This window comes from Cyanistes caeruleus, chromosome 1, assembly GCF_971803275.1.
Source record: "Cyanistes caeruleus chromosome 1, bCyaCae1.hap1.1, whole genome shotgun sequence".
NCBI lineage: Eukaryota > Metazoa > Chordata > Aves > Passeriformes > Paridae > Cyanistes > Cyanistes caeruleus.
In genome coordinates, this window is record NC_141701.1 from 106,282,505 (window position 1) to 106,308,824 (window position 26,320).

Sequence of the window (26,320 nt, forward strand, 5' to 3'; positions counted from 1 at the left end):
GGGGCTAGCAGCAGAAAATGAATGCCATCCTATATTCAGGCTTCAGCCCATTGCCAATATATACCTTGATACATATCATATCATGAATGTAATCTGTCTGGAAGGGAAATCCTCTGAACTCCCACGTGTCATGCCACAGGAGCCATGCTACAAGATCCCTTACTGGGAAACAAGTTGTAGCACATTGAGGAACTGGAGTGGTTGCACCTGCCTTGTGAAACAGTAAGTCAGCTGCAGCTGTCTGAGCATAATGAGTTGTTCTGTCAAACTAAAAAGAAAATGAGAACTTGAAACAAGCAGTATATTTTAGAAGGAGCTTTTCCCCTTCCCTCACATAATCTCTTCGGTGATAACAGCTGCATGCTTCCTGAGAAGTGGGTAAGGCTAGAGATTTTTGTTGCCTATAGATACTTCTTTTGAATTGTTTTTGGTAACATCAAAAGTAAGTAGGATTTTCTAATAGTAGGGATGAAATGGGCAGAGAAGTCCATGCCTTTTGTAAATGTAAGTAGGGCTTTTGTTGTGAGAGAGGGAGTGTCACCAAGGGTCTGTGGTGTGAGCAATGGTAGGTGGGAGAGCAGGAATGGTCCCAGGCTCTCTCCCAGGACAGTCTGTGGTGCTCCAGGCAACACTCACAGGGAAGTGAAACTGCCTACATTGCCACACACCACCTGTGGAGAGACTGAAGGCAAACACAAATTGAAGAGGAGCTTGTAAAGAACACCTCTGTATGTAACAGGTAATTTGTATCTGCAGAGCTGGAATGATCACCTGGAGCAATACAAATCTGTGGCAGAGGTATTTACAATTTGTACTTGAAACACAGGCCTGATTTTTCTTACTTTGCATGCATCTCCAAGTGCTTCCTTATGTAGACTTACTCAACATTTACAAGTCAGGTGTGATTCAAGATCTGCATAGATCAGTGGTTTAACTTTAATTACCAGCAACTCTGACAAAGCAGTATTAGAGTCAGCAAGAAATTATAATGGCCGGGACAATCCGTTTTCTTTTCAATCAATCAAACAACTCGAGACTTGGCCTACTAGCCTAGATGAACGGGTATACTGAAACACAAATGAACGTGTTATTTTACCTGCTGGTGTTTTTAATGATGATGATGCGGCAGCAGAGAGGATGCATTGGACAGTAGAGGGCACTATGACCTCAAAAATAAGCTTCAGACCGGGCTGTAATTGAGCCTTTTTGTGAGCACAGCTGATCAGACAAATGCCCTATTCCAACCAAAAAAGAGCTCTGTTTGTTTCTTAGTAGTTCTAGAGACTAGAGAAATAACGTCAAAAAGCAAGGAGGGGTTGGACTTAGAGATGGTGTAAAGGAATGATCACTACAAACTTCCACAGTAGAGAACTGAAGAAAAGGGATAAATTTCATCAAGATGCTTGACACTGTGACATATCTTAATGTTTTGTGAACACAGTCTTTAAAGCCTGAGTTGGGTGCTATTCTTAACGAAGTTTAAGAATGTATAATGAAGTATTTAGGATCATGCTCTGAGACAGACTGTCAAAAAGTTGAAAAGGTGAGGAAGTAGATGAGGAGATGCAACTACTATTTTTATTCACCAACAGGGACTCCAAGTACCATTGTCAAAATTTTTCTGTGTAAAATTTGTATCACATTTTTAGTTTTGTATGGGTATAGATGAAAGGGTTTGTAGGCTAAGTATCTTTTTTTTTTTTTTCTCGTCTTTATAAGGTGTTTAGCGAAAAGACCAGATTTACCAGGAAAGGATGCCCTGCAGTCCTCAAAGTGACTGTGTTAGTCACATCAGCTTGCCATAAAGAATTCGCCCTTTCTCACTCGTATGCAGGAAGCAAACAGCATTCCCAAGCCACAACTTTGTCATTTAAGGGGTGTTTGATGTGTAGGATTATTTTGTCTTGTCTTGTCTGCTATGTTGCTCAGTTTGCCAGAGGTAAAGCTATCTTTCTATCTTTTTATCACTGTCTTAATGTGCTTCTTCTCTACCTCCAGTAACCAGGGCAGAAAGGCACATTCTGGAATTCCCACCAAAATGAAAATCAGGTCAAGTAAAGTGTGAAGCAGAAATAAATTTGCTAACATCTGAACAGGCAAGCTGCTGCTGTTTCTGATACAGCTGTTTGTATTACACAGTGGTCCACAAGCTTCTCTTGCCAAAACAGATTTGCCAGTAAATCTCCACCAATGCAGATACACTGATTACAACATGGCAACATATTTCAAGAGCCCCACTGTTTCTCACATCTGGCTGCTCTGCCAGTTGTTCACTGAAAAACTATTCTGTGAGCACTTCCAGATCATTGCTTTTCTCCTGCTTCTAAGTCCATTGCTGACCTTCCTGTATTTCCACCATAAGTGGTGTCTATATTCTCAATCTCACGCAGGGAGCATCTGCCATGAAATATCGTAGTAACTCAGCCCATGTTCATATGGTCCTGTTCTGCTGTTATCACTTAGCTTCTGCTTGTCGCTGCAAGCTGTTTCCTCCGTGTTCTCTGATGCATCTTTTGGCAGCTGCTACTTAGAGACACAGCAGATAAACACCGACTCCATAAAAAATTAAGTAAAACCACCGTGGCTAGTAAATCAGGTTAGGGGAAACCAGATCCATCACTTCTGCTTGTAAATATTGAGTTCTGTGGTCCTCAGGTAACTTCCTGCGTTAACAGGTAATTTGCTCCTCCAAATGGAAGCATAATGAGATGCAGTTGCTGTGGCTGTGAATCATGGCATCTATGCCAAATTAGCATGACTACTCACAGCGGCCAAATGCCACGCAATAAGAATGTGGAGTGTACAGCAAGAGATCTTAATTTTGAAATCTGAAAGGAGATTATGTCATGCAGGGGAGTTAAAAGTCCTCAGAACAGTGAAGAATTACAGAAACATTCCAGGCCTCAACTGGGAGGAGACGATCCCATTCCAAGCCTGAGGAAGGGACATTGCCAAATCTCCCACGTCAGCTGGTCAATAGAGCAAGTGAATGCGTGTGCTGCTTTCATTGTTCTGTCTGCAGCAAGGAAAGAAGGGTAACTGGAAATATGTTAGAACTGCTTAAAAGGTTCTCAGTGTATTTAATTTCTTTCCTGAAGTCAGGGTATTTAGCAGTCCTTTTTTTTTAAAACTAATTTATTTTCAGAGCTGCAGGGAAGCACTTAAGGTAGCATGAATATGTGGTACTGGAAACTGGAAGCAAAGAAATAAGAAGAACTCTGGTGGAGACTAATTAAGTTTTCTGAGTCACTAATGTTCTTCAGTGTTATTCTGGCAGCAGGAAGTTTGAGACTTATAATCAACATTACAAAAACAAAGGAAATAATTTCTGTGTCAAAGGAAGAAGGGCTTTCAGGATCTCTCCAAAATATGTGATTTTTTGTTTCTTTTGTTGTTGTTGTTGCCAGGGTAGACAAACTAGGTAAATTGTTCTTATTTGGTTCTAGTAGAAATAAGGTTTTGCTTGTATGAGCAATTAGCCATACAGACACAGACAATCCAGTTCTACATATTTTTACATATATATATATATATATATAAAAGTTAAAATGCAACTACAACTTTAAAAGTGAGTAAAGATACGTAAGAACAGACATGTGCAAGTAGAGATCAGATTAGTAACCTACCAGGAGCATAATTTCCCCTCCTCAGAATATAGGTAATGTATGTTTAAAGGGGTTAGCTCAAGGGAGGATATTTGTATCCTGCAGAAGGTGAACTGGTCCCACAAAACTGTTAAATAGGACAGGGTACACACTATGATAGTCTGCCACTGCATTCTGCTGTTTTTGTTTCTCCCTAGGAAATTCCTCCATGTACAAACTCCAATGGCAATCCTGCGTCTTTACTTCTGCCTTACAGGACTCCTTTGTCTCCTGCACTCCTGGTCTTCACAAGAAGAGGTCCCAACTCTTTCTGTAAGTAAGAATTTGTCTGCTGTGTGACTGAAGCTCAAGTAGTATAAATAATGAGTTAAGTCAGATATGGCCATACGGCCATATGGCGTGGAGCTCCAAACGCTCCAACATCCCAGCTAGTTACCTGAGGCTCTGAGCTCCACATTGCTGCAGCTCTCTCGCTGTCAGCACTCAAAAGGGCACATTCAGTGCTAGGCTGGGTACATGGAACCACACAGCAGTCACACAATGGTTTTCTGAACAGCCACACTTTCTAGAACATGCCTTCACTGAATGCTAACCTTGGATTAAATGAACCAAGGAAAGGGAGCCTGAAGTTCCCCAACTTGCTACAATGCAGTCCTGCTATTATTAAGTCTGCTGCTGAACGTGTGAAAGTGTGGGGGATCAACAGAAACTTCACAGAAGCAAAGCCCTATGGTAGGTGGAAACGGCAGCCTTGTCACAAAATCTGCAGAATATGCTCTGAGGCAGTGCCGCTGGAACAAAGCAGAAACATCATTACAGACAGAAAAAAGGAATCTCTAAAGGCACCCTTATCAGAACACCTTGAAGGTGACTGAAGAGAGAAGGGGATGGTACTGGTAATAACCTAGAAAGTGAAGGTCTCACTTGAGGCAAGAGACAAAGAGAGAACTGGTGTAATGAAACAATAAAGAAGATGAGAATGAGTGGGGGAGAGGAAAGCAAGCTCTTGATGTTTGATGATGAGATGTGCCCACCCAGCATCCTGAGGAACAAATACTGTTTGAGAATATATAGGAACTGCCAAGGCCAATGTGCTTCACTAGCAGGGCCTTATTCCTGAGGACTGTAAATTACTTCCACTGGCAATGTGTCACAACCACTATCCAGATGAGATTGCTGATATCTGTCACAGTGCTTTGGAAATATGAAGAGACAGTCCAGTGATCATAGAAAATGCGTGAGCAAAGAGATAGAGAAGACCTAGAGGAAACAGAAATCCTGTGTTCCAGAATGTGCCTTGTCCTGGAAAAGCAGAAAACTATGGAACCACATCTTATGGATTTTGCTTTCCTTGGACAAAATAAATTAGGAAAATCTGATTAAGATGATGTCTTTCCTATGTACTTGTGTATGTCCTTCAGCACCCTTGAGAGTTGAGAAACAGAATTTATTTTCTCTTCCTTTTTTGTTACAAGCAGAAAGATATGTTCTGATTTATTGGAATCACCCTTTCGCTGTGACGTGCAGGATCAGTAATGAGCTACACTGTCTGAAACATGATGCTGGATATTAAACATAGCACTTCCCAAAAAAATATGCAATTCCTGTGATGATATAAACCCAAGCTTTATTTCTTACTACTTGTATTGTATAGATTGAAACAAATGTCATTTTATTTTTAGGGGTGTACTGCTCTACTGCAGCTCTTCTGAAGTAGTGTTGGAGGTTTACTGCAGCAAGTCATGGCTGCTGAAGATGGGCACCTTTACATTTAAGAATGTGATGTTCTGTTTTTGCACACTTACAGTAACTTTTTAAACCTTTAGAATTATTTAGTAGTATGTGCCTTTGTAACCAGGTTCTGTGGGTGGTACCTGTTGAAATAAATTGCCTGAAGAGTTTTATTAAGAGAAAACAGCCTGAAGGTAATTGATCTGCTGCAGGCTGGAGCAGGCCCAGTTAATCTCAACGGCTGAGCCATTCCAGAGCTATTTTATGAACCTTAATAATATCAGCCCTTCAAGTTTCTAAGTGTTCCATGACTCTATCGATTTTGGCAAAAATTGAAATATAGGTTACAGGAGTTAAAAATCAGCAGAACATATAATACTGCTCTTTTCCTGTGCTGGTTATGTAGAAAACTCTATCTGGAGCCTGCACCCTTCAATCACTCAGACAGCAACAATAGACTCCTTTGGTTACTGAATTTATAACAAGGCTACTCAATTAAAATCAAATACAAAAAAGAACAGATTGTGGGACTTTTTCTCCTGTAAAGCAGGCGGGGAAAACAGTATGTAGTCTTCAAACACTTGAAGGGTGTTCCTTTTATGCCTTTATTTATATTTAGTATGTAATAAGCACAGATAAATGTTTCTTGCAATATGAAACTGCCACACATAATTCATGTTGGAAGAAGAGCCTGGGTACTCAGGAGACTGGCTGTCTTATATGAAAAATTGTATTTCTTCTTTGCTTGCTTTTTTGAGATCAGTGTAATACATGTCCTTTGCAGTTACTTCCCCAAAACAGCTACAAATGAGTAGTGATTCTCCCCCATCAAGGAAAGAAATATGGGGCCAAGAGAACTTGTGGACACACAGGATTTCTGTCAGTCCCACAGGGACTTTGTTTAGTACCAGTTTGTATCTTTACACCTTTATTGGGGTGTAAGCAGCCTTACTACTAGCACAAAGACAGCAAAAGCCATCCTGCTCCTTCCATTGCCTCAGTGGTTGAATCTGAACCAAAATTACTTTCCTGTGCTTACAAAGTGCCAGTTATATATCTGCTAAACAATTTTTTTTAATGCTTAGTCCAGTGTTTGCCACAGACTCAAACCTTCTGTTTCATAGGATAGGATTAATAAAAATAATCAGGGAAAGGAGATGGACATAAAGAGGCTGTAAACATTTTAGAGGAAACCTACATATGTTATGTCAGAGGAAAAGAGTGGAAAGGCTAGGAAAAATAAATAGTTGAATGGAGAACTCAAATAGAAAACTTGGGAGCAAAAAAAAAATAAATGAAGAGAGCAGAGGGATAAAGAAAAACATGAAGGCAGCAGTGAGGAGCACCTGGGAGGTAAGGAACATGTACAGTCAAGAAAGAGAAAAATAAGAAGAGGCCAAGTAGGAGGGAGCAAAATTGATCTGTTTGGAGAGATTGATGTTACTGAAGAGGTACACTCTGCTATATTTAATCAATATTATCAAAAAGTAGTAATTAAATTAATATATTGATCTATTAATATATCCCTATTGGATGAGGCACTGCCTGAGCACTGTTCTGTGCTGAGAGCACAAGGAGGAGGAGGAACAACGGCTTTGCTGTAGCTGGGTCTTGCTCCACAGTTGTTCTCTATATTCACCACTCTTCAAAGAGGAGTAATTAGAGTAGGAGCTTCAGGGATTGCTACTAAGAGCTCCTGAAGAGAACTGCTCCGGAAAAGTCATGAAACACCTCATGTCTCAAGGGCGTTTATGTGCAACGGGGCCTTTTAACCTCTGAACCCAAAGCAAGGCTTTGGCTGTACCTGCAGGGTGCTCATGAGCGAAAAGGCCGCATTGCAAAGGCAAAACCACAATAAAATTCCAGAACAAGAAGCAGGACAAGGAAGTGTTTTCTGTGGTGCGGAAACCTTATAGAACATAGCAGTAACACAATTTACCTTCTGAGAGTTGTAATTTTGGGAATTTGGACAGGGGGAGGGGTGCCGGGCACTTCTGAGGTGGACTCAGTTTAAGCAGACGATGTTACAAAGCTGAACGGCCCGGGAACGGGAAAGGCAAATGAGCGAAACACCAAGAGATGTCGGAGGACGAGGCCGCAGCAGCGCCGAGGGCACGGCAGGCCTGTCCGCACGGGCACCGCCGGGAGAACCGCAGCCGTCCCTCAGAAAGGAGAGGGAAGGAGCAGGCGGGAAGAGCCCCGCTCCCGCCTCCGCTCCCGCCTCCTCCTCCGCCGCTGCCTCCTCCTCCTCCCTCCCCCCGCCGGGCTCCGGCGCGTCCGTGAGCGGCGGGGCGGAGCGGGGGCCGCGGGAGCCGCTCCCCGCCCCGCCGGCAGCGCCGCCCCCGCCCCCACGTGTCCAGCCGGGCGGAGCGGGCGGCGGCGGCGGCGGCGGCCGAGCGAGGACCGGCCGCCCCCTCGCCCCGTTACTACGAGCCCGCCGGCTGCGGCTCCGCCCCGTGGCCTCCGGGCCCTGCCAGGGGGCGGGAGAAGCTCCTCGCTGAGCACCGCCCCCCTCGGCTCGGCTCTCCTCCCCTCCGGCGCGGCGCTCCGGCCCCGGCGGGGACTATGCGGAGATGGTCGTCCCGAGCCGAGGCAGGAACAAAGAGTCGCCGCCGCTCAAGCCCGGGCAGCAGCAGCAGCAGCAGTCGCCGGGCGCCAGCCCCAGCCGCGGCCGCCGGCCGCACTCGCCCGGCAGGCAGGTCTCCGGCGGGGCCCGCGCCATGCGGAAGGGAGGCGGCGGCCGGCGGGGAGCCAGGGGCGACCCCCGGGGACCCTACCGGGAGGGGCCCGCGGCGGACGGGGAGCGGGACGTGCTGGGCCGCGGCCCCCTGAGTCTCCTGCGCGTCTGCGGAGACCGGCTCCGAGGTGAGGCTCCTGCCCCGAACCCTGCGCCCTCCCAGCTCCCTCTGCCCCCGCTGGGATGGGAGCTAGCCCTTCCTCCCGGGGGGAGTGCGGTGGGGCTGAGCGCCGCTTCCCGTCCCTGTCTCCTGCAAGTGGCGGTAGCCTTGCCCCGTGGCACGGGGTGGCTGTTGGCGGGGAGCGCCGGGACGTCTTTCCCCGGGAAGCGGCGATGGGGGTCCGGCGGCGGGAAGGTCCCTCCCGCGGGAGGGAAGGAGGGAGGAGGGAGGCGGGCGGTGTCTGGCGCTGCCCGGGGCAGCGGCGGCGGGGTCGCGCTCCCGCCCTGCCCGGGCCCGTGCTCCAGCCTCTCACAGCACGGGGACGGCAGAGAGAGAGAGAAAAGCTGACAAAACCCACACAGGGATCGGCGAGAAACGGGGGCGAGGGAAAGGGAAAGGGCTTTTTACCGCTTCAGCATCCTTTGGGGGAGAAGTGGGGAAAGATGCTGTTTGTGTAACTAACTCTTGTTAAAACAGCCTGTCTGGTGGTGTTGACTATCGCAGCTTGCGGTGCTGGCATGACCAGCTTATTTCTGCTGGAAAGCATGGGAGGTTGTGTATTCTTTAAAAGTCTGACTTTCTGCTTGAGCAAATTTGCCAGTAATACAACTATGTAGAAATTCCCTTTTGACAAGTTATTCCGTAAAAGTTATTTCAGAAATTAAAAACCGGATTATTTATATAGTCACTTTAGTAGTCTGTCTGTGATGTTTAAAGCTTTTATGTGTAGTTACCGACTTGCTGTATGAAGTTCCAGCATTTTTGAGGTCTAGTCAAGATTTTTTACGTAAAACTAATGTTGCAGAGTTCAGATTTCCTTTTGTAGACGCTGTGCTTAAGTGATGCTTATATGCTCTTTTGGCAGTATTTGTTGTCGACAGAAAGGCCTTCATCACAAAAGCTGATAGCAAGATATGGCTCACATTCCTTCTGGGTAAGTAGAAGGAATACATCGTGGGGGTGGAATACTAATCTTTTTACCTTTCTTTCTCTGGAATTGTAGATCGTATCAAAATATATTTGGAAACACAACTCGGAAAAAAGAAAATAACATAGGTGATGTTGAAAAGGGACAGGAGATACCTTCCTACCTGGTAACTTTTGTAAAGCTGTTACTGTAGCAGTTTATGTGCTATCACAATATTTATAGGAAAAAAAAAATCTAGATATTTATGGATTTCTTCTGTCGAGTCATTAATTTCTAGGAAAAAAGGTAAAAATTAAAAGGCAGCAACTCTTATTAAGTAATGTAATCGCAACAGCTTGTTTGGGATGAATTGTGGGTGGAAGTACATACAGTTGTAGAGGGATGTAAATTCGAATGTTACTATCTTTGGGAATATTTTTAAGTAAATAATGAAATGGCTAAAGTCTTGAAAAAACCAGCTTAAGTATTTGCAAAGAGATGCATTCCTAAAGTTAACAAATGTTAAGTAATAGCATATTTGTCAGATGCAGCATTAGGTATACCCTGAAAGGTATTTTAGCAGAGACTGTCAGGGTATTGTAAAGATGCTGGTACTGTTAATCACATCACCAGTAGTCCTGGTTGCCGGAGGGAGTTTCTTCAGTTTGATGAATTACATTGCAAAGTAGTAGCAGGGAAACAGCCCTTAGCTTACAAACTAATTAATGAATAAAGCGTTCCTGAATTGCTTTGCTTAAATCTGTTTATTCAGCATTTCCTAGACTCGTAGTTACTTAAATGACATAGAAATGCTAAAATGGTGGTCAGAATTGAAAAATGCTTTCCTCTGATTGAAATTAAGAGTAGATTAGGGAGAGAGCTTTATAATTTTTGTAATTTGAATTTGTCTGTGAAATCCAGATAACCTATTAAATATTTCAGGGAAGTTTTTCAATTGGAGTAAAATTTTAATAGCAAAGTATCTACTAACATACAGTATTTGCAGTAGCAAAGATTGTACATATACATAATATGAAATAGTGAGTTTTGATTGTGAGATTTGGTTATGATTAAAGGTGAGTTTAGGGGACTTTGAATTTTTGTTGTTGCTTTGCTTAAGATTTAAGGCCCATATTTTAAAAACAGAGGATCCCACAGCTGGAAGTAGTTTAATTGTAGAGTGTAAATTTTTTTCTCTTAAGAGTTATCTCAAATTTATGTGTAGCAGTAAAGTTGTCAGACTTTCAAGGATGTTCTTATACAACACTTCACCCTATTATGTTGTTTGGGGTTTTTTTTTCCATATTGACTGTTGACTTGGGGCCTTATTCCTGAAGACATCCTTACTATATTGCACAGAATTTCAAAATGTAGCAACCTGACTAAGCTCCAGAAGTAGTCGATGCTTGTGGGTTCCATTGTTTACAGTATTCCACTGTATTCCTACCTGGTCACTTTGTGGATATTTGCAAAATATTAATCAGTTTTTCTGTACCTTTCACATCCTGTTGGATTGTAGTGTCACAGCATTTGTTGTTCTCTTGGTAAGTAAAGCCAATGAATGGCTGTATTTTTCAGTATTTAATTTCCAGAATTAGAATCCTTTTTATATGCCATTCATACTGCTTTTCTTAGAATTATGCACAGGGAAAAATAGGAAATCTATCAGTTTTTACATAATAGCCCTAGTCTGCAAAAATCTTATCATATGCTTTGCTTTTAGGGTTTCTTAGGCTGGGTGAGAAAATGGCATCTGCAAGTTCAAGTACATAGTAGCTGTGTAAGTGTCTACAGCATTAGGGCTGTAGTATTCCCTTCCTGTCCCCTCCTTCATTCCCTCTCCAGTAAGGACATTAATGAGATCAAAGGCTGGTAATTTAACAGAGCTGAGCTGCATGTTTTCCATCAGAAACAGGCTTAATGCAGTCTGTTGAAAAATGCTGATTTGGTCTTACAGTGGAAGTCTATGAATTAAGCCCATTGTCTCTTGAAATATGAGTAATTAACATTAATTGCTGTGTGATTATGAAAGGTCTTCACTTTGTACTTATAATAGAACGATACTGTGAAAATGTATATGAAATTCTCCAAAATAACTGTGAATGTATTTACACTTGCTGCATTGACTTTGAATAAAACATTTACTGAAGGGAAGAATCAGATTTAAAGACATTGTTTTCTCTATGAAATAAGTGGTATGTCTGGATGTGAAATGTAATTTCCATAATAATAGACAATTTATTTGTATCAATAAAATACTGCATATTTTCTTTATTTGGAACTACATGAATTTGAGTTAATGAACTGGTAACTAATATGATTGGACTTTACTGTATATTCTTGCTTAAAATGTGATCTGTCTTAAAACTGTTATTTTTTCATAGCTGGTCTGTGTGTATATATGCAAATCTATTTGAGCATCTAATCTTACTGGGAATCTTGGGAATGTTGCTGAGAAAAGAAATAATGCCTTGTGCACATATGTAACTATTACTCAGTAAGCAATAACTATGAAAGGTCTGGTCTGCTCTGTTTCTTTCCATAAATTGTTGCAAAACACAGGGGTTTTTTTGTATGGAATATAGTTTGCTGCATTGCTGGTAGAGCTAATGTGCTTACCTGGAATTCCATCTCATATCAATGCCTGCTCTTCTGAAAAAGACATTTGCAGCTTTCCATGAGAACTAATATAAATGTCCTTAATACAAAAATAACCCCTGCAGCTCCTGAACCTTTTCTAAAACATGTAAGTTCTGCTTACCTCAAGCAATTTTGGTGATATTTTTCTAGAAAGCATATAAAAAGGCAAGGTTTTAAGTGAAAGGTTGAGGTCTTAATTTTCTAACTGGAACCCAGGCTTGTCTTTGAAAAACTTACTTTAGTGATGGAAGTGGAGCTGTAAAATTCTGAGGGAAGTTTGTGTGGTATAGTACCATGTCACCTGCTGTGCAGAGTGTTTAGCATGAGCTCAATGTTGTTAAATTGTACCAGCAGCTAGTTTAGAATTTTTTTCAGGTTTTTTTTTTTTTTGCGGTGGCAATTTGTTTTGTTTTGCTTTGCTTTCGGGTTTTTTAAATTTTATTTTTGTCTTGCCCATCTTCACCTTTGATTCTCTTTGCATACAAAACTTGAATTTTAAAATTAGGTCATAATGCAGCACACTACAGTTAGGAACCTTGTTGTGACCACGATAACAAGTACTGTCAGCAGCACTTCCAGGCTCTGTTTTGGAGGAATATGTGGAATATATATATGTATATATGGTATATATATATTTGGTGTATATATGAGGGTGTGAAGTGTACATTAAATCCCCTACCATTCCACATGAATTTAGCGGGTATGAAAAGGTGGTTTTCTTTCTCTTATCCCTGCTGCTTTCCAGAAGCAGACAACCCTAGTGTTGTAACACACAGCCTGAACAAATGTCCATTCACTAACTCTCAGACTATATTCTGCATCAGCATGCAGGCCTTGCTGTGTGTTTCACCAATGAACAAGCAATGTGACTCATTCCATGTCTTCAGAGAGGCAACATCAGTGTCTGGGTGCCAGAAGGAGGGAAGGTGTGTGCCAGTCAGCACCCCTGGGAGGGACACAGTGCTCAGCACCTTTCTGGCCACAGCTGGGTCTAAGCAGGAGGGGTGGTTGTCCTCTCTACTTTCTGTTTGCTCCATACAGCTGATGTGAATAAGAGGGTTCTTCATTAACCTAAAGATTTTCATGGATTAAAGACACCTAGTCTGCCAGATCCTTCTATGGCAGAAAGCCTGGAGGGCAAGTGAGACACCTTTAGTCTAGGAGGTGCACTTTGGTCTCTCTACATTTCTTCCCATTATCCCTCACTCAGGCACGCTTTGCTTCCATGCTAAGCTGCATATGTTAGCACTGCTCAAGCAAAATGGAGTGGTTCCTGTTCTCTCTGGATCTTGTCATGCTCAAGAGGTCAGAGACCTAGACTGTTAACCCACTGCTTTATCAGCATTTGTCTCTTCCCTTTGTCCCTCTCTTGTTGTGTACCTACATGGCAGCAGTGCAGACAGTCTTCAGATGAACAAATGGAACATTATTGTATGCAGAGTCTGTAATTTTTTAGCAATTACATTCTCAATTAGATTTGTGCTGGTTGTCACGGTCCATTTGGATTTCTCATATTTACAGCACAGTGTGCTCTGTAAATTAAAATTCATTTTATGAGTCCATTAGGAAAGAAAACAAACAAACATGACAAACAAGGGCCAGTCCACTCTGTACAGGCTAGTCTAACATACGAATTCACTAAATCATCATTTAAGGCATGAGGTTTTGAACTCACAAATGCTCTAGTTCACTCAACTTGAAACTTCTAACTTGTGGACCTCTCAGCAAAATACAAATGACCTAGATGATGGTGGGAGTGTTCATCCTTCCTTTTTCATCATGATGCTGTATCAAACCAAGAGGCATGAAAGCCTCAGCAGTCCTGCTTCAGAAGCTTTTTGGCTAAGCTGATGTGTATTCACATTAAAGCTTGAAAGTTTGGTCTGTAGCATTTCCATGAGTTAGCAGATTCTGAAGAAGCTGCCAGACAATCAATACACCAAGAGGTGCAGGGGATGGCTGCAGGAGACAGCAGGCTGCAGGTGAGGATGGCTGCAGTGACCTTAAGCCCTTTCAGGCCAGCAGGTCCTCCCTGTTGGTCGCCCTTGCTTTGACCTAGCAGCACTGCTCGTAGTGCTGCTTCAGGCCTTTTAGCATGAGTTAGTGAAAATCTGAGCAGGAGTTGAGTGAACAGTCACAGTAGGCATCATAAAAACTCTAAAAATATTTATGCTTATTAAAAAAAAAATGCTTTTAATTGTTGTTGATAACTGAAAGGTGTGCATTAGATGCTGGTGGGTCAGCTTGAGTGATTCAAGATCTAAGTGGAAATGTTGCTTAGTGCTGAGTACCACAGAAAATTTTTAAAGACCTGGCTGTGGAGGTTAATGCAGATGTTCCTATTCTTCTGTTTTCTGGGGTCTTGAGTACCTTCTGTGCATCTCTGATGTAGTGCAATTACTGCAGTGGACATGATTTCATGTTCAGTTATTTAAATATGTGAGTAACTTCGCACTTTTTGTTTCCTTTACAGCTGTTTTTGCAGGAGTCCTACATTGGTAAGGTTAATTTTATTGCTTCAGAGTAATACAGCATTTTAAAATAATAAAAATATTTTATATTTAGAGAAGATATTGGAATAATTTATATTTAGAACATTCCTCTCAAGACTAAGTTATCTTTGAGCTGAATAATTCTGTTTTTGTGAAGCTGACATGGGAAGTTTCTTAAGTCTGCTCAGAGAAGAGTGAAGCCTGCTTTTCAAGTGAAAAATACAAATACATTAAAAATGTAGAATACCTTACAGTTTTATATATAATACATAGCATTATAGTATTATTGCTAATGCCATAATAGAATTTAATAAATACTCTGTGTTCATACTTTTTCAATTTAAAATTATCTGAATAGATGATTATTAGGATAATATATGAGTAAACTACAATAGCAGTTTGTAAGTAAACTTTGGGTGCTCACTGAATGTTCTTTGGCATCTATGACTTAGTACATATTCTAAACCTCTTTATTCCATTTTAATTGTTATTATTTTTTGGCAGGTGTCACATAACAACTCTTTTTGAAAATGACCGTCATTTTTCTCACCTGTCAACGCTAGAAAGAGAAATGGCTTTCCGCACGGAAATGGTTAGATTATGTTTCAGTGTCTGGAAAACTTCTGTCTGTAACCTGATCATGGGCTTTCCAAAATTTATGCATTCTGCATTAGTATGCATATTGATCTCTTAGAACTATTATGCATTACACTTTTATGTGCAGAGTATTTGTGCGACTTGCAGCCGATCCCTCTGTATGTATTAGTTCACAGTTCACTTAAAATATTATCTAAAAGTATGGTTCTGGAGAACCCAAAATACCAAACTGCAAGTACCTTGTACCTTGCTTTCATTTATGGTCTTCTTATGCAGCCTGTTTTTCTAAATATTTTTTGAATTAATATATGTTAGCATATATATACACACACATGCACGCACACCTTTTGTCTGCTTTTATTTTGAGAACTGTGGAACACTATGTAATGCATAGTTACCAGCTCAAACTGGCCATGAAACAAAGTGGAAGGAAACCCACATTGCTTGTTTTGGTGGCAGTAATAGATTTGAAAAGCTGGATAGTCATCTTCAATAAGCCTGTCCTGTTTGTTGTGTTACAAAATTTGTTTAAAAATGAAGCTTGTATGTAGTGGTTCCTGAAGCAGAAGTGCCATCTTTAATTGTAAATAATAAATCTGTTTTCCTGTAGGGTCTTTATTATTCCTATTTCAAGATCATTATTGAGGCACCATCATTTTGGAGTGGAGTATGCGCAATTATGAATGACAAGCTAACTGAATATCCTTTAGTGATTAACACCTTACAAAGGTTCAATCTTTACCCAGAGGTGAGCTACTAAATATAATACCTTCTGCAAATCTTTGGTTGTTTAAGCTTTTAAAAGTTACTCTGCAAAATATGGTTTTAAAGATGCAGTGACTAATGAAGTGTTGCTTAAATACTGTACTTCAGTTCCAGATTTCAAATGAGTAAATTACTTCATACATTGTGATCAATTTCCAATCTTCAAGTATTTTCAATCAACTATGAAAGCTTTCTAGATCTTAGTATTTTGTGCCCAAAGTTGCACACCAGTTCTATACTTCCTGCCTTTTTTTTTTCTTTTCCCTGAAAGCACGTGGGTTGCTGACATTATGTACTTCAGGAAATAAGGCGTATGAAGTATCAGTAGTATGTGACAATAATGACTGCAATGATTCAGGAGGTTGCAAGGGGTTATTTTGTTTTCCATTTTGTGTAGGACACACAAAACTGACAGAACTAAGCACATCACAATTCACAGTGGCTGTGAAATCCAGTGGTAATAGTTTACTTAGATGTTGCAGAGGAAATTCCTCTGTGGAGGACTGACTGGTGTTGTTTTTGTACATACTTAATGTTGGACTTGTTACCTGGTTAGATCACATTCCTACTCTGCTTTTTTGTCAGTAAAAAGAACAATTGTTTAAAGTACATATTTAAATGTTGAGGGTTTTGCCTTTTAAGGTTTTGCCAGTGTGTCTCAAACATTTTACAAAGGGAAGATTTCTTTGGTTAATGTATGTTTCTGTAATTTCATGTGTCAGCAGCAGTTTATTTTTATGAGAACCAACTACTAATGGCTGTGATTGTTGGGTACTAGCTTTTATATTCATGCTCCTGCTCTGTTGGAGCAGAGCTTTCAGGAACTGTGTGTGTAAGAGTTCTTGGTGTGCATGTTTTTGTACAAGTTGCATGTACTTGTTTCATTTGCTTCCTAAGTCCTTGCACTGGAAGAACTAAATGCAGTATAGATGAGCACTTTTTGTTGCTCTCTTAATTGCTTATGATTTGCTTGGAATTTTGTTTTCTAACTCCAGAGGGATTGCAATTCAGTTCTCGAAATGCCCCATTGTGAACCTCATTCGAAGACTAAGGAGTTATTTCCTTTAGCTGACAAAGATTTAATGACTTCAGCTATATTCTGACTTTCAAAAATCAAAAATTACTGGTCAGATGAACTTGTTTTTCAAGACTCCTCAGTATCATCCTGAAATATGAGCAAGGATGAATTCAAAACAAGAACAACCACATATAGTGGCTGACATTCTGCAAGAACACTAGGTTGATGACAGTACAAAATCTGTAGGTTTGTCTGTTCTTACAGTTTTCTAGAATTATACTGGCTTGCAGAAATTGGTGATAAGGTATGAATTCATTCATCTTTTCTGTGCCTGTGTGGGCATGCAGAGCAGACAAACAGTCTTCTCTGTTCCTTTCAGTCATTCACTGCTTAATGTCTAGCCTTCCAGTAAATAGTGCTTTGGGGTTTTATTTTTTAAGTGTATTTCTTGACTACTCCTGTTTCCACATAACTGTATTTATAAAACTGTCAATTGCTGCAACTTGACATTTGAAATACATTGTCCAAATTTGTAGAATTTTGTTACAATTATAATGGATCTGGGTGGTGAGAAGATGCTTGTAGATTTATTTGTTGGCAGTAAAATTTTTCCTTCAGATGCTCAGTATCCAGTCATGCTTCCTGAAAGTGTTTCATTTCCTGTTTGATATTTTGGGACCTTTCCAGCTCTTTCAGCCCATTAGTAGCACTAAGGCTAAATTATAATAAAATGTTTGTTTGTTTAGTGGATATTAAAATTAAATTAATCAAAATCAATCTGGAAATCCCATTGCTAAATAGAATGTTAAATTAATTAAGAAAAGTAAAACAATTCACTTGCATGTACAGCCAGTACTAGCCTTAAAAACTTTAATAAAAGGAAAATAAAGTAAAATGAGTCTGTAGCTAATCAGTACGTCATTTATGTGAATTATACATATAAATGGTAAAAAAAAAATCTGTTGAAAGCAACAAGGTAGTCCTTGTAGCTGTACAATGTTATAATCCAAATAAAGTTGATTTTCCAAGTATTTGCTCCATAGTCAGGTTGTTCTAGTAATTGTGGTGTTTTCATTTCTGATGAAAAATGGCAGAGAGATAATGTGTTAGTTTCTGTGGTGGAGAGATAATGTGTTAAGTTTGCTCTCTGGATGTTCATTGTTATGGAACAGTTGATATTTCTGTGTGTGGTGGTGATAATGAAAATGTGAGTTGAAATGAGGAGTGTGTTGCAAAGATCCATGTAATTTGCTTTAAAGTGCACACTCAAAGGCAGCTAATGAAGGGGCTTGACTTTTCTCCATGTTCTTTTACAGCAAAGGACTGGCCTTGTCCACAGAGCTCTCCAGGGTCTGAAAGCTAGGCTTTTGTATTCTGGGTTCTGTGTTTACTGCCTTATCTGATACAGAACAGTAGAAATTCCAGAAACATCACCATGCTCTGACTGACCTAGCAATTTTGTACTGCTTACTGATTTTTTTCCATTTTTATGCTCATGTTAACTGTTTCATGTGAAGGAGCTTTTAGCAAAAAATGTTTGGTTTTTTTTTGCTTGATGTACCTACGCTGATACTTTTTTAGGGAGTATTCACTTGTAAAATCTTCAGCAAACACAGGCACTTGTGGCATAAACAAGTTAAATGGTTAAGTTGATAAAAAAATCGTTGATTTTTTTTTTTTTTTTTTTTTTTTGCAATATTGGTCTGGCAAGAATGCTTTTTATGCTTGGGTAATGTCAGCTTCAGGGCTGGTAATGCAAATATGCCATACAGACGTCCCTAGCAAAGCACATCCAGGTGATGAGAAGAAAGAGTAGTTTGGTTCTTCAGGCCTACTGATGTCTGTCTGGAGGTGGGGCAGGTGTCTGGTTCATGTATGCACATGTGCACTGTCAGAACCACCAGGGCACAGGTATTTAGATGGCTTCCAGGAGTTCAGGATATTGTACTTTGTAAGGCACAATGTTGAGGCATGGAGTCTTGGTCTGGGAAGATGATATTTTACAGGATTTACCTTGCGAGGATGTGAAGGCCACAGATGAAGTCAGCCATGATGATTGGAGCTTTGATATTAAAAATTAATGAATTTTAGAATGTCAGAACAGCTGAGGTTGGACAGGCTGTCCGAAGATCATCTAGTCTCAGCACTGCTGAAGCCAGGGTGAAGTAGAGCAGGTTGCTTAGGGTCATCTCCAATTTCAATTTGAATATACTCCACCTCTGTGCAGGCTGTTCCAGTGTTTGACCACTCCCAAATTGAAAAAAGTTTTTTTCCTATGTATATGAAAAATTTCAAGTATTTGAATTTGTGCTCTTTGTCTTATCTCATGTCAACCAAAAAGAGTCTGTCTCAGTCATCTTTATTCTATGTCCTTCTTGTCTGGGCAGCCCAGAACTGGGCTCAGCACTGCAAATACAGTCGTAGCAGTGCTGAAGGGAAAGTCGCCTATTTTAGCTGAAGATATATTTGTCTTTTTTGCATCAGGGGCTTATTGCTGGCTCAGGTATAAATTATCTACCAAAACACAGAGGTCTTCTTCTGCAAAACTGCTTTCTAGGTGGTCAGCTTCCAACTGTACTGGTGGTGCACGATGGTGATCATCCCCAGTGCAGGACTTTGCATTTCTCTGTTGGGAAGATTCCTGTTGGCCCATTTATCCTGCCTTTTGATGTCCCTCCCAATGGCAGCACAAGGATCAGTCACTCCTTCCAGTGTTTATCCTGCAGACTTGCTGAGGATGTTCCCTTGTGCCATCAGCTATTCTTAAAATGTAGAACAGATTGGCACCAGATTAAAAAAATGTGCACAGCTGTCTCCTTATCGATCAAGACAGTCATCTCAGAAGGTTATAAGGCTGAGCAGGTGTGATTTCACCTTTGTAAATCCATAATGATTGTGTCAAATCAATTTTTTTTGTCCTTTGTATATTTGTAAGTGGTTTCCAGGAGGAATTACATTTACATTCTCACACGCATTGTCCGTTTTTCCTTCTTGCCCTTCTTGAAGACAGAAGTGACATAAAAAGTTTTATTAATTGTATGGGGAACGAGAAGAGAGAATCATCTTTCTTATATATGTTCTCTGTGACACAGGGCCAAGGCAGCTAATACTGCAGTGGTGAAACATATTGTCAGTCTGGGAACCCCTGGGTTATAACTTTCTGCAGCAGCTCAACTGGAATGGCCACATTACTCATTTATGAACTCTATAAAGTCAGTTATATCCTGACAGAATAGCTTGGTAATGTTATTAACTAATGACTTTGCTATGAGATGAGTTGTCATTTTTGCTGTGTGAAGTACTGATGTTTTCTGTGTCGGGTGTTGAGCTCCAATTGAGTTGTTGTTATAAGAACATTACAGCCTTTGCATGGAAAATGGAAATGCACTCATACATTGCATCTGGAAGCCCTTTGTAATGCATGTTTAAAATTAGCCTTTCAAAGTTTAACAGACTAAAAATCCTAAAGATTTGGTCCACTAATATTCTTGCCAGGTGGAAAAAAATTGGTTGGCTTGAATGAGTTCAACTTGGTCAACTGTCCTGTGTCAACAACATCTGTGATTTTAATATCAGATAAACAAAAGTACTCAAATGAGGAACCTTCCAGACAGTGTAATACATAGGGATTTTTTTTCTGAATACTGCAGCTTGATGCTTGAAATTATTTCTGTTAAAAAGCATCTAAATATCAATAGACATAATTTTAGTCTGTTAATGAACACTTGGTCTGTTCAATAACTCTAGGAAATTGTGGTCAAAAGTACTAAGTTGCTGATGAGATAAATCCTGTGTTTAAAAATGAACCTGGATGAGGGCCAGCTGTCATGAGAGGTTACTCTGGGCAGAAACTTCTAATCCTGTTTTTCCCCTAGGTGGTCCTTGCCAGCTGGTACCGCATGTATACCACCATTATGGATTTCCTTGGTGTATCAACAAAGACTTGTTGGACTGTAAACAGAGGAAAGGGGCTTAGTCCTGTTGAAAGCTGTGAAGGTAAATTCTGTTTTTTTCATGGTTTCTCCTTGGAAGCATACAATTGTGGCTTTCTTTATTTCAGAAATAATAAATACTCCTCTGTTATCAAGGGTGAAAATGTGGGTTTTGTTTATTAGGTATAATTCCTCCTGCCTAGATTGAGTTCTCATCCTGGGCTTCAAAACTTCACAGTTAAGGTCTGAGCCTTCATAATGTTGGATTGGTACAAAGAATAATATGTCCTAAGTGTAATTGGAAGCCTACTGTGCATGTATTAATTTTTAGTGACTTCTGAAGGATCCCAAATACATTATTTCCTCCCTCAATTTTGGAGACTTTTTAGAGAAATCTTACATACTGATGCTGCAAAGAATCCTCTTCCTCTCATGAGCTACTATTCAGCCTAAGAATTTCAACCTTATACCTTGATTTTGACACCAAAGCAAGGACATTGCCACTTTTTTTCTTTTTTTTTCCCCATGTTTGAAATACTGGCTTGTCAGGTAAGTATTAAACAATAAAAGTACCTTACCAAGAAGTGCTTTTGAGGTGTTCTACAGTCAGTTCAAGCTGAATAATAGATGGTAGTTTGTGAAGTTGTTTCATTTTATCATTCAGAATGCCTTTGTGTGATGACAGGGTAGTATTTTTCCTTTGCACAAAGGCTGTAAGAACTTCAGTGCTTGAATGGTTCACTTTCTCTAATTTTGTAAGAGGCAGTAAGCAATGTACAACCTTTCATTCCTGTTTTTCATAAAAACAAAACCAACAGGAGCACCAGCTATTGAGACTGCTATGTTTGGTGAGCATATCATCATCTTACTTTAGAAAACTGTCTTGCTGTATTTTCAGCAGTGGGGAATAATCAGTTCTGCATATGAAACTATTAAGTTTTGCTGCCATTCACTTTAATGAATAAGGCTTTTTATGTTGTATTGCTGAAATGATTAGAGCCAGGAGGGTTTAAAGAAATAGTGGGAAAGAGAATAACAGCAGAAGAGTGAGTGCAGAAGTGTCTTGTTAATGAATAAATTGAAAGGCTTGCATTACTGGAAAATATCTTGGTTTATAATGAAACAAAGAAAGCAAAAAGCATTGTGTGTGATATGTTTAAAGATGGATTTACTTCTGCAAGAGATGGAAAGTGAAAAGCTAGGATTAAAAAACCTGTTCTAAAAAAGCTCTATGAAGTCAAAATGTTGTGTAGAGAATATTCTCAGCAGTACTTCTATCTTTTAAACCATTCAGGTTTTTCTCTGGTGTTAATGCATTCCTCTTGGCTTACTCTGTCACTGACTGCCCCAGTGTTATGTCTACCCCTGCTCTTCCTGGATTTTTTCAAAGCTGTGGTTTCCTGATTGAGCCTTTACAATAGTCTTAATGACATCTATATTTTTTTTGTCTCTTTCTGTAGATGCACTGAGATGTTATACTGATAGTTTATATATAATATAGACAGATTAAGATAGTATACTGATTGTATGGTGCTTTATAACCAGTGTGGCCTTTCTTCTATATTTAACAACATATATTAACTGGTTTTTGTTAGGGTTGGGAGACCCTGCTTCCTTTTATGTTGCTGTGATTTTTCTGTTGAATGGATTCATGATGTCACTGTTCTTCATATACGGTACATATCTCAGGTAAGGCCGTTGAGACTGGGCTATTTAATTGGTATTAGCTGCCAGTTTATAGACAAAATTTCAAAAAGTCAGTGTAAAAATATTTCTGTGGGATATTGATTACTTGTTTGTACAGCCTTAGTGCTTTTTTTTTTTTTTACATGTTTTCAATAAAAACTATCAGAAAAAGAGAAGCTTTTTGCTTGAAATAATAATGATGCTAGAAAAAAACCATGGAAAATCTCATTGGTACCACTGGGTTGTGGATAAAACTAGATTCTGCATGTGTTTTAAACAGCTTTTGACATATTTCTGCTCTTAGAATTATCACTGTAACTAATTTTTAAAGGTAAGTTGAATGACTGTGTACTTTTAACCAAGACTGGAGTTTTCCCCGTGCTGTGCTTCAAGTCATATTTGCATGTACTTCCATTTTAACTTAACTGAGAAGGCAAAAAAATGCATTCTTTTGGACAAATTGTATGTACTTCCCTTTTTTCTATAAATTTGTGTTTTCAGTATCTGTCCTTACATTTCAGGAGCTGTTACACATTTTCATACAAAAATAGATTCCACATTCAGCAGAAAAGCAGAAGTGGAAATACGTTTTCTGTTAACGTCTGTTTTCATGTGTTGGTTTTGCCAAAAAGTGAAAGGCAGCTCTGTTTTCCTCTGAGAGATGTGATTGGTTTTTCCTCTCCTTCATTTTCTGTCTTCATTGTCATGGGTTTTCTTCTTTCTCTCTCTCAAGCATGGGCTGATAGTTAAAATAAGGAATAGCCCAGGGCAGACACTGTCAGTAAAAGCAGGAACTTGCCTAGTGCATGTTTTGAGGAAGTAGGTAAAATTTGAATATTTGTGTCATTAACTTGTAATATTTCTCTTGAGGGCATTATGCAGAAATTCACATTTTATATAAATGTCATTGAAAAATGAGTGAGCTCTGTATTTCTCACTACTTTCTTCAGAAAGCATAGACCTTGAGTTTTGTTTCGGGTTTAGGGTGTTTTTTGGCAAATTTTTGTTTTGTTTCTAGGGCTAACATTTTTAATGTTAAGCATGTTATTTTTTTGTAATTTTGCATTTTAGTGTTAAAGCTTTTTGTTATGGGATGCAAAGTTGAGTTTTATGTGCAAGAATGCACAATTCCTGGAGATTGTTTTAGCACTTGGTATCTTTAATCCTCGTATTTTGTACCCAGAACCTACTGATTCTGTTTGACTTGTATATTAGTGATGGGTGAAGGATCTGAGAGGATTTGAAGGGGGTTTTTTTTGTGTTTTTTTTGTTGTGTGTGGTTGATTTTTTGTTGTTGTTGTTGCTTGGTTTAGTTTTTTTTTTAAGAATCTTAGCAGTTGGCTGCTGCTTTTATTTAGTAGCAAAAATCTGTCATTCAGAGTAGTAGTGAACTTGTGTGCACAAAAATGTTCTTTGCTTTGTGTCACATAACTTGAGTAATTACAAATCTGTTCAAACAAAGAGGAACCTTATCTATTGCTCTTTTGAAATGGGAAAAAATCTGAGTCATATCTTTGAGTTTACTTTAGCTATTTATTCAATAGGTGAATTTGATTCATATGGAAATGTAAAAAATTCTTAAGTCAAGGGCTTAAAAAGCTTCCTCATATTAGCATTGCAGTATTTCACATAAAAATTGAGTTGTATCTTGCATTGACCATATAATGAGTTAATTTTTAAATATATTTTTTGAATGTGCTTGATTTGATTACCCTAAATTTATCTTTAGATCCAGACCAAAATTTCCTGTTGGGTGATTGAGTATGTAGATGCTGAAATTCACTGCTCAGCATCTTAGGGAAGAAGTACTGCATTTATATTGCCCGGTTTTTAAAAGCACCGGATGCAATGATCTAAACTGAAATTTGTGAGCAGTGGAATAACTGTTTTCCAAGTAACATTAAAATTGGTGATCTGCAGAAAAAGTGTTGATGTATGAAGGACTGGTTTGCTCTGACATAAACACTGTCTGATTAACTAGTATTGTAATATTGTATATACTCTGTTGATTGCCTTCCCGTGATGGTTGAAAGCTTTCCTCCTTTCCCCCCAATAAACTTAGCTGTATACAAGTGCTGCTTCGCATTTTTTAAGCAACATTGACCATTATAAGATTTTTTTGTACCTATTTTTCTTCTTTTCACAGTGGGAGTCGTCTAGGAGGCCTTGTTACCGTGTTGTGTTTCTTTTTCAATCATGGAGAGGTAGGTTTCCCTCTCCCAGCACTCCTTTTTACCTAATTATTATTGAAGTTTAAGCTAATTCTCATTTAATTAAATGTAGTGATGTTGCTTATTTATTTGAGATTGAATTTAAATAAATTCAATTAAAATAAATGAATAAGACAATTAAAAGCACAATAGACTATGACTGGAAAATATACAGCACAGTTCAATGTCACTATGCTTAAAAAATCAGAAAGGAAATGTATTGTAAATTGGCCCACTTAGTAGCACCATGACTTCAAGTTTCAAAACATCAGAATGCTGTCTTTCCATGCTCACACCACGTATAACTGTGTACCATATGAGTAAGCTTCAGAAACTTCTTTAAATTGCTATATATTTTACTGGAAATTCATCAGTACAAAGAAAAGTGCAAAGAAACATCTGTATTACTTATATACTATACCCAGGATGCACAGAATTTAGAAATGGTGTATATATATAAAGGATTCCAATGCTAAACTTAAGTAAGCTGCGTCACAGGAAGGAAGAAGAAAAGAAACTGTCGCTTAAAACATCTCCTGGTTTTCCCAGTTAATGCTGTTCATGTCATTGTTTTATGTTTCAAAAGAAAATTCATAGCTTTCCTTCTAATTCTCTTGGGTGTTCAGCTTTTTTGGTTTTGTTGGGTTTTTTGGGTTTTTTTGTTTTTCTTAGTGCTCATTTTATGAATGGAAATGTGTAAAGATCTTATAAATGGAAACTAACTACCTTCTTCTAAGTTTAGTTTAGTGTTGAATTTATGTTTTGGTTTCTTATTTTACTGAGCTGAGCTTGGTAGAGAACACTGAGTTTTAAGAACATGTATTGTACATAACAGAATTAAAGATGCTTCCATTCACAGAAAGCTTTGACAGTTTTTTTATAAAACAAAAATCTGTGTGATGAAATACTATTTTATTTTCAAGTTTCATTTGAAATGTCTTTTCTTTAAATGTTCCCATGTATGCATGGGGGATAATGAATTTAAGCATTTAAGAATTTAAGCATATTAAAGCATTGTCAAGCATGGATGTTGAAGTGCTTGGGTTAGAACAGGTGGACATTAGAGTTGCTAAACTTTTTTTGTGCTCTGCAAGTGAAAATACAACATTTTATGTGAATTTCTGTTCTTAATGGTATCCTGAAGTGAAATGATGTTTCATCCTTTGCTAGTGAATACTTAAAAATGGGCACTGTTTTGCCAGGTCTGTGCAGGTGGTAAGTGTAACTTCAAAAAGAAATGTGTTGAAAACTTCAAGGTAGTGGTAGCAAAAAACAATTTATTTCACTGATACAGTGCAGTTCTGTTCATAGGTGACTGTAGGAGAGCTTCTCTCTCTGTGGGTGACTTGACCTGGGGAAAAAGCACAGATAATGTGTTTTGAAGAACAGTGTGAAATCAGATCTGCATAGCTCTACACAGATGTAGTCTGGGCTTAGGTAGGGCTTAAGGAGGGTGTCCCTGATTCAGGCTCAACTGTATGGCTTTCTGGAGAGCAATAGGAAGTACTTGCAGAGGTGCAGAGTTGGCTCTCAGCTGGCACTTTGTGTTTGAACCATAGCTGAATGAAATAACTCAGACTTATTTGATGTTGTTGTGTATATAGTTGTGGTAGTACCTGTAGTTACAGGTGCACAGGGGGGTCTCTCACTGGGTGCTCTGTTGAATCCCATGCTGTGGGTGTGCCTGTGTGTAAGAATTGCCCAGCCCTTCAATACACTTGTGATTATGTACAAATCATCTTGTGTGGGTCAACAGTGTGTACAGTCGAGCTAGACCAGCTGCTAAAAATTTCCTTGCCTGTTTGGGAAAGATAGTGCTGAGCTACAGGAGTAAGGCTGA

At 39.4% G+C, this 26,320-nt stretch overlaps 1 protein-coding gene and 1 long non-coding RNA gene across 4 annotated transcripts in view; both read left to right on the forward strand.

Moving 5' to 3' along the window:
* Positions 1-252: 252 nt before the first annotated feature.
* Positions 253-7,211, forward strand: LOC147655804 (uncharacterized). Its single transcript, XR_015275355.1, has 3 exons — positions 253-378; positions 3,803-3,917; positions 4,162-7,211. It is a non-coding gene; the product is annotated as an uncharacterized LOC147655804 (long non-coding RNA).
* A 460-nt stretch (positions 7,212-7,671) lies between these two features.
* Positions 7,672-26,320, forward strand: part of DPY19L1 (dpy-19 like C-mannosyltransferase 1) — a 46,794-nt gene continuing 28,145 nt past the window's right edge. The window contains exons 1-8 of one of the 3 annotated variants that reach the window (XM_086847557.1): positions 7,672-8,027; positions 9,099-9,167; positions 14,254-14,278; positions 14,777-14,864; positions 15,480-15,617; positions 20,528-20,648; positions 22,180-22,273; positions 24,417-24,474. In XM_086847557.1, coding sequence (XP_086703683.1) covers positions 7,910-8,027; positions 9,099-9,167; positions 14,254-14,278; positions 14,777-14,864; positions 15,480-15,617; positions 20,528-20,648; positions 22,180-22,273; positions 24,417-24,474 — 711 coding nt within the window. In that variant the 5' untranslated portion in view covers positions 7,672-7,909. Of the gene's footprint in view, positions 8,202-8,419; positions 8,786-9,098; positions 9,168-14,253; positions 14,279-14,776; positions 14,865-15,479; positions 15,618-20,527; positions 20,649-22,179; positions 22,274-24,416; positions 24,475-26,320 lie in introns of those variants that run through there. The other 2 variants (XM_086847549.1, XM_086847562.1) reach the window with 2 other exon arrangements.